General features: G+C 44.0%; 1 protein-coding gene across 4 annotated transcripts in view; it reads left to right on the plus strand.

The window, feature by feature from the left end:
* The window catches only part of RIPK2 (receptor interacting serine/threonine kinase 2), a 93,956-nt gene that overhangs the window by 54,072 nt on the left and 26,797 nt on the right, over window positions 1–13,087 (plus strand). For 3 of the 4 annotated variants that reach the window (XM_083187389.1, XM_083187387.1, XM_083187386.1), the window contains exons 3-4: window positions 5,348–5,503; window positions 8,999–9,150. In XM_083187389.1, the coding sequence (XP_083043515.1) occupies window positions 5,348–5,503; window positions 8,999–9,150 (308 nt within the window). The remainder of the gene's footprint in view (window positions 1–5,347; window positions 5,504–8,998; window positions 9,151–13,087) is intronic. The other variant, XM_083187388.1, reaches the window with a different exon arrangement.

Below are 13,087 nucleotides of genomic sequence, written 5' to 3' on the forward strand. Positions count from 1 at the left end.
ACTTCTTGTACTGCTATTCCTATAAAATGAATACAGTGGTTGCCAGGGGTAACAAAGGAAACAGGGATTTATCCACTTGTGCTGGTTTTTGGGATAATGAACATTCTTACTACATGTTTTCTACTGGGTCTACGACAGAAGTCTTGAATCACTTGGATTCTATCATTTGTGGGGTATATCAGTGGTTGATTTATACAGTGTCCCATATTTTCCCTTCCAGTCTGACATACTGTAACTGAGATTTGTCCTTCGATACCTTATGTCCTGTCTCTGGGGAAATACAGGTTGAGTATCCCGTATCCAAAATGCTCGGGACCAGGAGAATTTTGGATAACGGATTATTCCGTATTTCGGAATATTTTAATATTTCAATGATGTATTTTGAAGTATCTTGCATTTATGCTGTATAAACACATAATATACACACAAATATATTTTATTACCACATAAAATACACACAAACATATTTTAATTGTTCAAAAAACAAGGTTTCAAAACGTGAAACAAAATGTGTGTACTATCTCAGCACTGAATTTGAATGCCAAGCAATCATTGTCTTGCACATATATAGTGCCAGATACATATCATGTCCCCAGTGATGCTGTTACATATGTCCCCAGTGAGTTTTTAGCAAAAAAAATTTTTTTTTCACTTTCTGGAATGTCCGTATTTCGGAATAATTCGGATAACGGATATTCGGATACGGGATACTCGACCTGTACATCAGTAGTTGTCTAGTGTCATCCACTGAGGGCAGTGATGAGTCAGGACATACCAATGAATCATTGACCCATTTTATCGGTGTCGGGCCTTTGAAGGGCTGGACGGACTATACGCAGTTATGCAAGACCTGGGAGGAGGTTCCGGGGCTGTGAAGGTCTAGGGGACAGAAAAGAAGGAAGCAAACGAAGTCAGTAACAGTGGTATTGGTACATTGTAACATGATTTGAACAGGATTTAGCACTATGGGGAATTGGCTCTCAACTATTTTGCTTTTCTCCCTCTTAAATCCTGTTCTAACCTGTAAGCCCTCCCTCCCCTTTTACACAGGGGGTGTGACTATTGGCCCTGCTAGGGGTATGAACTAAAATTCACTGTTGTGACCTTGCTATATCACTGGGTACACTCCCAGCCTGATCTCAGGTTTTTAAATGGTGGTGTAGTATTTTGGGCACTATCCTGCGTGCTTTTAACTGGTTTTCTGTAGGAGCTATTTTTGCCATTAATCCAGTGTCCTGCCCATCTTTAGTTCAAAGGGAACTCGGTATTTAAGCTGTAATTTCAGCTACCTTAGATGGGTTAGAAACTATAACAGTAGAGTGCAGCATTAATCATTGAGGTCTATCCAATAATTCTGCACCTATTGTGCAACTTGGTCCCATTGTATCTAAGTTATGAATCTTTTGGAGTCCAGACGATGACATAGCTCATTTTTTAAGGCAGGTCTCTACCTAGAAGATTAGTCGGAGCCGCTGAAGCCAACAGAAAAGAATGTCTGGTATGCAAGCGCCCAATGATAATATCTGTTGATTTCATCACAGCACAGTAATGCTGCACTTTTCCCGTTATCCCAATTGTAAATACCATTTGCAAAAAAAAAATGTTGCTAGGAAGGTTAGGCCTTCCCCAAAACTTTTGTTTTTCAACGGTTATACATACCCATATCTGAGTTTTCTCCCTCAGATATTAGCAGCTGGTTACCTGATTGTAGGATACCAGTATGATCTACTTCTTACTTGCACATTTGTGTCACCCTTAGGGCAGCGTCGGCTAATAGGTGGGGCCAGGGTCATGTGTTGTGACCTTTCTGTCTCCTTCCCTTGTCTTTGTGGTGGATTCCTATATGTCTCCTCTCGGGGGGCTCCCGGTCCCTTTTATGTGTGTCATTTCTCCTAGTGTTCCCTGTCTTGCAGTTTCTGGCCATGTGTCCCTTTTTACTGCAGTTGAAGCACACTATTTGCTTCCAGCCTGCAGCTTGAGGTGGCGTATATTGTGTGCATTTGTTTGGGGTCCTGTTGAATGTCTGGATGTTATCAGTCACCTCTTTCTCCGCCAGTGGTTGTCTATACGTCTTAATACATTTGTCATGATTAATGACAGATTTTCTTAAGGTACAGATGTACCGGGTGTCATCTTTGCTGGCGATCCGCCAGCAGCATGCTGCTGGCGGATCGCCAGCAACACGGCGCCGCCATCTGACTGTGACGCGCGTGCGTACCCAACGCACGCGCGTCACAGTATCCGGGCGACGGGGCGGCGTAGCGGACGCATTACTGTCCGCCTCCCGCTCGAGGGGCAGGGGGGGACCCGAGGAGGCTACGGGGGGTGCGGTCGCCCAGTGTGGGCACCGGGCTACCGAGGGCAGCACCGTCGGAAGAGGACGCGTGCGCACCTCGTGCGCGCGCGTCCCCTTCTGGCATACAGATGGCGGCGGGGCAGGGGATGGCGATGGCGTCGCCATCGCCATCACCTGCAAAGATGAGACCCGACCCATCTGTATCTATTGTCATGTTTCTCCAATTGGGAAAAGAAATGTGTACCCTGGTCTTTAAGTTTTCCTTAAGACCTTCTATAAGCACAGAGACAATCAAAGTGTGTGTTGTCCTTGAGGTCAGGGGTACTAGTGTGTTTTGACAATGCCTGTAAGACATAGTTGAAATATTCGCTGGCAGAATCACTGTCTTTTTGTTTGATAGCGAGTGTCCGGTTATATTCAACCATCGCAGGGAAATATACACCCAATTGTAGATTTATTAGGCGTATATTTTCCTGGTTGCCTTCCTCAGTCAAAGTCTTATCACCCTCAACACCACTATCTTGGATGAATTTCGGGATATCTATGTGTGAAGGGAGGCAAGCTCTCAACATGCTCTACCAATCCTTGTTTGTGGGCTTATCTGTATTTCCCAGATCCTTAATGAATTTCTGACAGAGTGCCAGATCTCCTCTAGGATCAGGGAAATCTGAGATGAGGGAACGAAGTTCCAATCGTGTCCAAGTATTGTGCATGTTGCTAAACTTTACAGGCATCACCTCATCTCTGTCTCCCTTTCCACAAGGAGCCTCTACTTTGTGTAAATGGTAGATTTGTACCCCCTCATCACCATTGGACACTGCTCTGGGAACAACTGTCTCTGTGCTGTGTTGTGTGTACTTACCTGTATTTCTGAATGTGTTGCTGGCATCACCCATCTTCTCTGCTAGGATGGCAGCAGCAACTTTGGCTCTCTCAGCCTTTCTCTCATTTCTGATATTTTCGCAAGAGATGGCTGATGTCAGCAACCTCTCATTTCCTCCTGCATTTTCCTCAAGGGGGGTAAAAACAGCGTACAGGTTATTCATTTTTACATTGTTTCCCTTTTGACGGTAACTGTTCCCTCTGGGGGGGGGGGGGGTGCATGTGCATTCCTGTGGCTGATTGCAATTATATCCGACAAACATCCAATTCCCTTTTGAATTTCACTTTCCTTCTGCAACAAGTTTAAACATTTATTTTGCTCAACTCTTGCCTTGAGTGACAAAAGCATGCCGATCCCTTGGTTCGGCGTCACTCCTTGTCCCTATGTAGCACAAATTATCTGGATTAATTCTTATTTCCCATTGTTATGAGAATTAATCCTTCGCCACAAGCAGAAAATTGGTGGGTGGTTTACTTAAGAGCACCCAAACACTCTTTCACCCGTGGGCACCATTTTTACGACAATTAAGCGTCAAACGCACCTATTAAACTCCTTTCTCAATCACCAATATCCTTCGGCTAGCGACGAATCACTAGCACGCCTCGCAGCGGTGCAGCCAAATCTTGCAGAACACAAAAAAACTTGTTTTTCCTGTGTTCGGCAAGATTTGTATTCTATTTTGAGAAGCCAGGCAGATCCTTTTGTTCTGCGTTTAACCTCAATACCCTATCCAACAGATACCAGTTCTATAGTGTAAAACAATGGAACAGTATCTGCGATAGGGGCAGTCCTATTGGTACGTCATCAGGCACCACCAGTATGTCCTATGTTAACACACTTCCTACTCTGATTTCTATAGCGCTATTGGTCACACCGTCATGCACCCGTTCACTCAGTGATTTTCACACTGGGTACTATTTTACACCTGGGCCTTACACAAAAACTGAAATATTTCTGTACAGAAAACATTCCCTGGTTGGTAGTTTGTCACCAGATACTTATGCGAGTATAAACCCCCTTAAACAACTATAGGAATTTATTAAAATACTGCTTGAATTGCTAGCTTTTTGGAAATGAACCGAAAATACTAAACTTTTCTTGTATTAATTACCGTCCTATCATCAGTATATTAATATACTGCTTAATAGTGCTTGTAATTAATGTTAGTCCTCACTGGACTACTATGTGTGCTGCGTGTGCAGTGCCTGCAAACATCCACGTATGTACGTGTCTTTGTTACTTAATCCTGTTCACAAGCTGCCGATTGATCGGCCACACACGTGTTCTACAGTGTGTGTATTTGCAAGCTTGTGACTATATTTCGCAGAAGTGGTAATATTGCGAATGCGAAATTAATCCCGTACTTGTTCCGTTAGTTACGTTGTAAGCACGTGTGTGCGTTCCTTACGTAATACACTGCAGACGCTTCACGTTACTGTATAGGCCTAAAACCTCTTTTCCTCCAACGACTATCATAGTGCCGTATTCAATAGTGAGGACTGTACCATCTAACAAGTGGAATCTATCGAACAACAAGTTCTCCAACTAAATGGTAAAGTGCACTTACCCGTGACTTTTCCCCCCACCATTTCCCCCTATTCCAAATACCCCTCATCTGGCCATTTCCACACTGTGTCTAATATCCTGTGACATGCAGAATATACATCCATTTATTGACAATCAGTATATGTTTTTATATGTTTATTGTGATTGTTCTTATACATGCTTTTATTGAGTGAAAGTAACATTTTCTAAATTGTGCCCACCACATGTTTATTTCCGTTACTCTTTAGCGCTGCTCTTATGCCTTGTGCGTGATTGGTGTTGTTTTTTCCTTGGAGGGGACTGACTACCCCCCTGTTTATCCGCTGCTAACCTACAGAATTACAGCTACTGCCTTAGCGCCTGATTTTTCCTTGGGAAGTTTTTTCCTTGGAATTTTTTCCTCAATTTAAACCAACAGTTCTGAAACTAGATTCTCAATACAGCTTTTAAGGACAACCGTGCTTGTGTCCACATTGCCTATAGATCCAGTCATTTACCAATTGAATAATGTGTGTCACAGTAGCTATAATGCTCTAGTGTAGACATACAGGATAAATGTGGAAGCAAATAAACATAATACACTATACTCTGTTTCATTGTATGTTCTATTACTTTTCTTTTAGGACAACCCATTGCCAGACATTGTGTGGCCTTTAAGGTTTCGCATTCTATATGAGATTGCTTTAGGGGTAAATTTTCTACATAATATGACCCCACCGTTGCTGCATCATGACTTGAAGACCCCCAATATTTTGCTAGATAATGAATTCCATGCTAAGGTACGTGTGTAACTTTTCAATCCTCCATGAGATGGGAATTCACTGACATGGCTTGTTGTTTTGATCTTTATAATTACTTCACTAAAATATGCACTGTGAATTTTATTATGTATAACTATTTATGCATGTACAGTATCTGCACAATATCATGCCATGCCTTCAGAATATCAAAACGATCCCCTGCAATGATGTCATATCCTCCAGCTGTTCTATTTCCTGGGGATTACTACTCAAAAAAAAAAAGTGGCCATGATAAGATGCACAACAAGTTTTCCATTCATTAGCAGTTCTAAACTGTCAGCCAATCCACATAATTGGTCAAGAGTCCGAGAACTAGATGTAACCATGGAGAGAGAAAAAAAAGGACCAACCAGTCATCACTTAACTGTCATTTTTTTTAAATACAGCCTGTTAAATGACAGTTAAGAGCTGATTAGTTGGTACTTTGGGGCAGATGTACTATGCTTTGGAAAGAGATAAAGTACCAGCCAAACAGCTTCAAACTGCCATTTTTCAAACACAGCCTGTAACATGTCAGTTAGGAGCCAACTGGCTGGTACTTTATATCTGTCAACTTTATCTCCCTCAAAGGCTTAGAAAATAGACATCTTAATTACTTTTATCAGTGTTTTATTTATTAGGGATACATTTCTTTGCATACAGATGGAGCGTCCCTCTTCCTTGTAGGGGCTGGCGGTAGATTCGCCAGCCCCTGCCAGCCGCCTTACTATGGAGCTCCCCACCGTTTCACCGCCGGTCCCCGACGCCTGATCCCATCTCCCCGCTCCCTCTCTAACCCTGCCCATCTCCCTGAAGCGGAGATGGGCAAGTTTCCCATCCCCCCGCCGCCAGGAAACTGGGATGCGTGCGTGTGGGATGCTCGCGCATCCCAGTCAAATGTAGCAGTGGCGGATGTAGCGGTGGTTCGCCAGTGGGGTAGCACTAAATGAGCGGTGCTACATCTGTATTAGCCACTCCTTCTGCATCCAAACTCTCCTGCAATTGCGTTCCACTTCCTACATCGTCTTCCCAGTGATCTTTGAAAAGATAGAGCACAAAATATAATGATCTGGTTCTTAGCCGAAGGCTATGCTTTCACTGTGCAGCTCTATCTTTTCAATGGGTAAATAGGTATACCCTCAGTGCAGGGTGCATGGCATGAGGCCCCCCCAGCACCCATTATAAATGTGCCTATGATTCATCGGATGGTATTAGCCCCCTCCTACAGACAGCTATTGGAAGTGAGTTTGGAGTGGAAACAATGTTCCATTCACATCCCATCATTTACGCCTGCTTTTACAACATACGTAATAACACTACCATCAATTTTAGGCTAAGCTGGTACCACTGTGGATTAAAAAGTGTACAGTATCTATTTAGAAAGTCAATAATGGGTAGATGAAAAATAAAGGGTATCCCCCAAGCACTTGATATAGACTGTGTTTTACACAGCCTTTTTTTACAAATATTAGAAAGTCAATAGGTCGACACAAAAATGTTGACATCCAATGGGTCGACATAGACAAAAGGTCACCATGGTCAAACTGTTGACATGGACAAAAGGTTTAAATGAAAAAGGTTGACACGTGAAAAGATAGACATAATGTTTTTTGTGTCAGTGTCGACACCTGTTGACATGGACCCCCAACAATAACTTGCTTCGTGTCTGGTGCCTCGCTTTATTAGCACTTAGCTCCACACCCTTGAACATTTGAAATTGTAGATGGTAAAGTTTGAAAAAGTCCCAAAAAAGTACAAAAATTATGAAGAACTTAAGTCAAAGTTTTCATATGTCGACCTTTTGACCATGTCGAACTAGTCCATGTTGACCTTTTGGTGTCAACCTATTGACTGTCTACCTAGACACTCTAGACCAGGCCTGGCCAACCTTTGGCTCTCCAGATGTTGTGAAACTACAAATCCCATCATGCCTTGCCACAGTTTTGCTATAAGGTAGTGTTAAAACTGTGGCAAGGCATGCTGGGATTTGTAGTTTCACAACATCTGGAGAGCCACAGGTTGGCCAGGCCTGCTCTAGACCTGGGGTAGCCAACTCTAGTCCTCGAGAGTTACCAACAGTACATATTTTGTAGGTCTCCTCACAGAATCACAAGTGAGCTCCATCTGTGTATCTTTTAAAATGTGTCAGTGATTAATGAGTGCAGCTGTGCAGCAGCTAGGTTGTCTGGAAAATGTGAACTGTTGGTAGCTCTCGAGGGCTAGGGTTGGCTACCACTGCTCTAGACTTTTCAATTGCTTCCCAGAAGGAACAGCTCCATAATCAATCATCTGTCCCAACCTGGGGGCAATGATAAACTGATTCAAAACCTGTTTCAAAATCACCATCAGTAGTGGTAATAATAAACAATAGATTTTGTGGCAATTATCACAATATTGAGAAATATTGATGGGAGATATATCAAATCTTATGAAGAGGATAAGTGGCGGTGTTGTCCAAAAGCTGCTGCATCTTGTTAAGCAGGAGATTTGTCAGTTGTTGTGCAGGAAAATGAAAGTGAAAAAACATGGATGCTCTCACGCTAACAATGAAAGAACGGGGCAGTTGTATTAAGCCTTAACAAGAGATAAATGCAAGGGTGATAAAGAGAGATAAACGTCCAGCCAATCTCCTGCGAACTGCCATGTTACAGGCTGTGTTTGAAAAAAGTCAGTAAGGAGCTGAATGGCTGGATGTTTATCTCTCTTTATCGGATGTGGGACTGATATTAGACAGCACTTACATAGACAGCCATTACATCGACACCATTAGTTCGACAGCTCAATAGGTCGACATGCTTTTAGGTCGACATACCATTAGGTCGACATGTCATTAGGTCGACAGCTCATTAGGTCGACAGCTCATTAGGTCGACATGTTTTTAGGTCGACACTGCCATTAGGTCGACAGTGTCTATGTCGACAGTCAAAAGGTCGACATGGTTTTTTTCACTGTTTTTTGGCCGAAATGTCGACACAGTCGACATGGACACAGTTTGAAGTGAACCGCAGCCCCTTGCTTCGCTCGCGATGCTTCGGGCACACTATTTTATTCTCCCTCCACGCCCTAGTGGATAGTAGGGCATGAAATACCGCCTGTCGGCACATGTCGGCTCAAGAAACAGTGAAAAAAAACCATGTCGACCTTTTGACTGTCGACATAGACACTGTCGACCTAATGGCAGTGTCGACCTAAAACCATGTCGATCTAATTAGCTGTCGACCTAATGAGCTGTCGACCTAATGACATGTCGACCTAATGGTATGTCGACCTAAAAGCATGTCGACCTATTGAGCTGTCGAACTAATGGTGTCGATGTAATGGCTGTCTATGTAAGTGCTGTCTAACAATAGTCCGGATACCCTCTTTATCACCCTTGCATTTATCCCTTGTTAAGGCTTAATACATCTGCCCCAATATTTGTTCTATTAATAAAACTGTCCAATAAAGAAGTTTCCATTTACATGTTGATTGAATTTGAGAAGCATTTTTTTTCAGATCGCTGATTTTGGGCTTTCAAAATGGCGGATGTTGTCACAGTCTGTCAGTGATCACAAAGCACCGGGGGGAACTATTATTTACATGCCCCCTGAGGTATATGAGCCAAACATCAAAAACAGTAGAGGTAGCGTTAAACATGATATGTACAGGTATGTGTGACAAAAGCTTGCCCTTGCAGACGTCTAAACTGTAAGTTTATTTGTTTTTTAATTAAGTTTCTATGTATAAAAATGTGTTACTCAAGCATAGTTTATGCTCTGGTGAGGAATACACATGTAAGACTGGTGGATAGGATGCTGGTGGTCAGAATACCTGCCATCCCAATCATAGGCGAATCTAGAATTATGGTAATGGGTGGTCCCAGATCTAGACAAAACAGGAGGGGGACCTTTGCGCGGCGCAGCCGCGCTGCAAAATGGGGGTGTGGCCTCATGGGAAGGAGGCGTGGCATCACAAAAAGGGGTGTGGTATTACACTTTAGACCATACACAGTAATGCCCATTACACATTTTAGCAAACTCCGTAATACCCATTACACATAAAGCCACTCGCCGTAATGCCAATTACACATAAGGCCACACACCATAATGCCCATTACACATTGTGCCACACATCATGATGCCCATTACATTCTATATAACAAACCGTAATGCCCATTACATATTTGCCACATAAGTGCTGCTTACCTATGTGCTCATTGCTAGGGGGCTCTTGCTTGATGGCACCATAGTACCCATTACACATGATGCCGCACACCATAGTACCCATTACACATGATGCCGCACACCATAGTACCCATTACACATGATGCCGCGCACCATAGTACCCATTACACATGATGCCGCACACCATAGTACCCATTACACATGATGCCGCGCACCATAGTACCCATTACACATGATGCCGCACACCATAGTACCCATTACACATGATGCCGCACACCATAGTACCCATTACACATGATGCCGCGCACCATAGTACCCATTCTATATGATGCCGCGCACCATAGTACCCATAACACATGATGCCGCGCACCATAGTACCCATTACACATGATGTCGCGCACCATAGTACCCATTCTACATGATGCCGCGCACCATAGAACCCATTGCACATGATGCCGCACACCATAGTACCCATTACACATGATGCTGCACACATAATGTCCCTTACACATGATGCTGCACACATAATGCCGCTTACACATGATGCTGCACACCTTAATGCCCATTGCACATTAAACCACACATTATGCGTAATGCCCCCAAATACCGCCACTTGTAGCGTCCCTTAAGCAATGCGCGCAAAAGTGCCACTTACTGTGAATTTTTATATGAGCCTTCGCTGCTGCTGCAGGGAGAGATGGAGAGCGGTTCAGCTGCTTCTATGGGGAGAGGAGCAGAGCACAGCGCAGAGCACGCTCCCACTCCCCTCCTGGTGTCCCCTCTAGCCGAGTGGACATTTAAAATATTGTGCGCGCTGTTGTTGTGCGTGACGTCGGGGGAGCACGCCGGGCGCTGGCACCACATGATTAAAGGGGGGGGGGGGCGGGCTGAGGTGAAAGCGGGGAGAAGAATTGACAGTCATTGACAGCTGGGCAGAGAGCAGGGGGCTGCCCGGCTGTATTCAGAGCACTGCAGGTCACGGCTGTTTGAAATAATACCCCTTTCACAACAGAAAATGCAGGGATTTACCCGGGAATATGGTCCCAGGATCATGCAGGGACATTCCCAGGCTGACCCCTTATACACCAGCCTGCATTTTCTGGTGTGAGGGGGAGAGACAACCACTCCCCTCTCCCTACCCCCCTTTAACCAACCAGCTATATCTTCGGAACCAACTGACCCATTTACATGAGATCAGTATCATATTGAAGAACTTTTGAGTTGGCTTCGAATGATTTAGGTCTCGTGAAACTGGGCTGTTTGGTTCCAGAGAAATCTGCCCTCAAAGAACATAAACAGTCATGAAATTACATTTAAGAAATTAAAAAAACGGTTTAACCTCAATATCCCTGGAACCAATTAACCCATATGAATCCAGCCTGGTATCAGATTGAAGGCCCAGCGATCTGGGTTCGACTGAGATCAACCTCAAGCTTCAGTGATGCAGAAGGGGGAACTGGCAGCTGTTGAACTGTGTGGGGGTCGGAATTAGCAGGTCCCATGTTATCCTATAGGGAAAACGTTCCAGGTTTGCCTGGCAGTATCTCCGGTTCCCAGGGGGCTAGAGACACGGGGCTGGGCTCGTTGGAAAGCCCCATCCCTCAGCTACAAAATGGGCTAATGGGTGGTCCTGTGCACCCCCGGACCACCCCCTAGATTCGCCTATGATCCCAATAGAGGGTCTCTACTGTTCCCAGAACCAGAGATATCAGCCTTCCAGCTGCTGGTTACTGCTCCAGCTCCACACACCTGGTATGTAGTTTTATATACTCGTTGGCGGATTGCTCTGCCTCCTGAACTGTGACTAGTCCCCAATATAATTTGGTAGGTGGAATTCTCTAGTTTTTAATTCCATTAAAAACTAAGAAATATATTTCCAGGAACTGGAGATATCTGCAGTCAAGCAAGCTGTCCTCCCACCAGAAAATTATGAATAATAAGCCCACTTCACTATACACCCCTCCTCTGCATATTAAACATCCTCTACCACCCTGGAAGTTATGTATCATGGCCCCCTTCTCCCACCCCATCTCCCACCATCTGTGCAGTAAAGGGGTAATAAGTGGAAATTACTGATCCAGGCCCTACATGCTGAGCGGTTGATATAATACCCCCTACCACCTCTGGGACATCAAAGCTTCCCCCATCCATACCGCTGGAGGATCAGTAGGGGCCCCAATACATTGCTTCACCCAGGGGTCTACACTGCTGTTGACACCCCTGTATGTATATATACAGTAGGAGCAAGTTTCATCTTTGCTCCTTTGGTCATGGCTAGCCATGGCTAGCCATGGCTATTCTATTGTTCTCAGCTGCAATACGTATTGTATTGCAGCTGAGAACAATAGAATAGCCATGGCTAGCCATGGCTAGCCATGACCAAAGGAGCAAAGATGAAACTTGCTCCTACTGTATATATATATTATTATTATTATTATTTATATACATTTGGTCTATCTATAATACTTTAACTGACCCGGCATATACTGGGTCACCTAAGTGTCCATATCCGTACTTTGCTCCGCCCCTCTGGAAACCCCTTTCTGAAAATCTTGCGTTTACCCCTGTCACCCTAACCCCCCTTCTAAGGGAATAACCTCTCCTTCCCCACAGTGTAACCCTAAGCCCCGTCCTCAACAGCCTAACCTTAAGTCATCCACTAGTACCCAAACATAACTCTACCCCCAACAAATCTGGATTGTGTCACGGCATCCTCATGGATGCCAGTCTTCCAGCGGCATTTTACCTGCATCCTGCTGGTAAATCCAGTGCAGTGCAGAATGCATATTCTGATGACCAAAGAAGAGCTGGATGGATCTCTGATTTGTTCACACCAAGTTATTCTCCATTATAGCACTCTGATTACAGTACTTATACGGTACATGCCTCCAAAATTACTTCTTATGTTACATCAAGACATGAAATTCTGGATTTAAACACCTACGGTCTCCACCTCTACAAACTTCTAGTTTCTGGCTCAGGCTGCGGATTGCATCCTAGAAACTTAATATTTACTACAGGAGATCCGAGAGACACCTTAGCTTGATGCTTTAGAGTTGGGGGTAGTGCTGGTCATTGGGATAGCAGCATGGACGGTGTAATGGTTATTTGTATATTCTCCCCGTACTTGTGTGGGTTTCCTCCGTTTCCTCCGGTTTCCTCCCACAAATAAAAAATATACTGGTAGGTTAATTGGCTTGAAACAAAAATTAACCTGAGTGCATGTGTGTGCGTGTACATGTGGTGGGGAATATAGATTGTAAACTCCACTGGGGCAGGGACTGATTAGAATGTTCAAATATCCTCTGTAAAGCGCTGCAGAATATGTGTGCCCTATATAAGAAACTGTTAATAAATATAATATATATTCTATTTATATTATATACATATACAAAGCCAGCCCTAGGCATAGGCAAATGCC

Source organism: Crinia signifera, chromosome 5 (genome assembly GCF_055691185.1).
Source record: "Crinia signifera chromosome 5, ASM5569118v1, whole genome shotgun sequence".
NCBI lineage: Eukaryota > Metazoa > Chordata > Amphibia > Anura > Myobatrachidae > Crinia > Crinia signifera.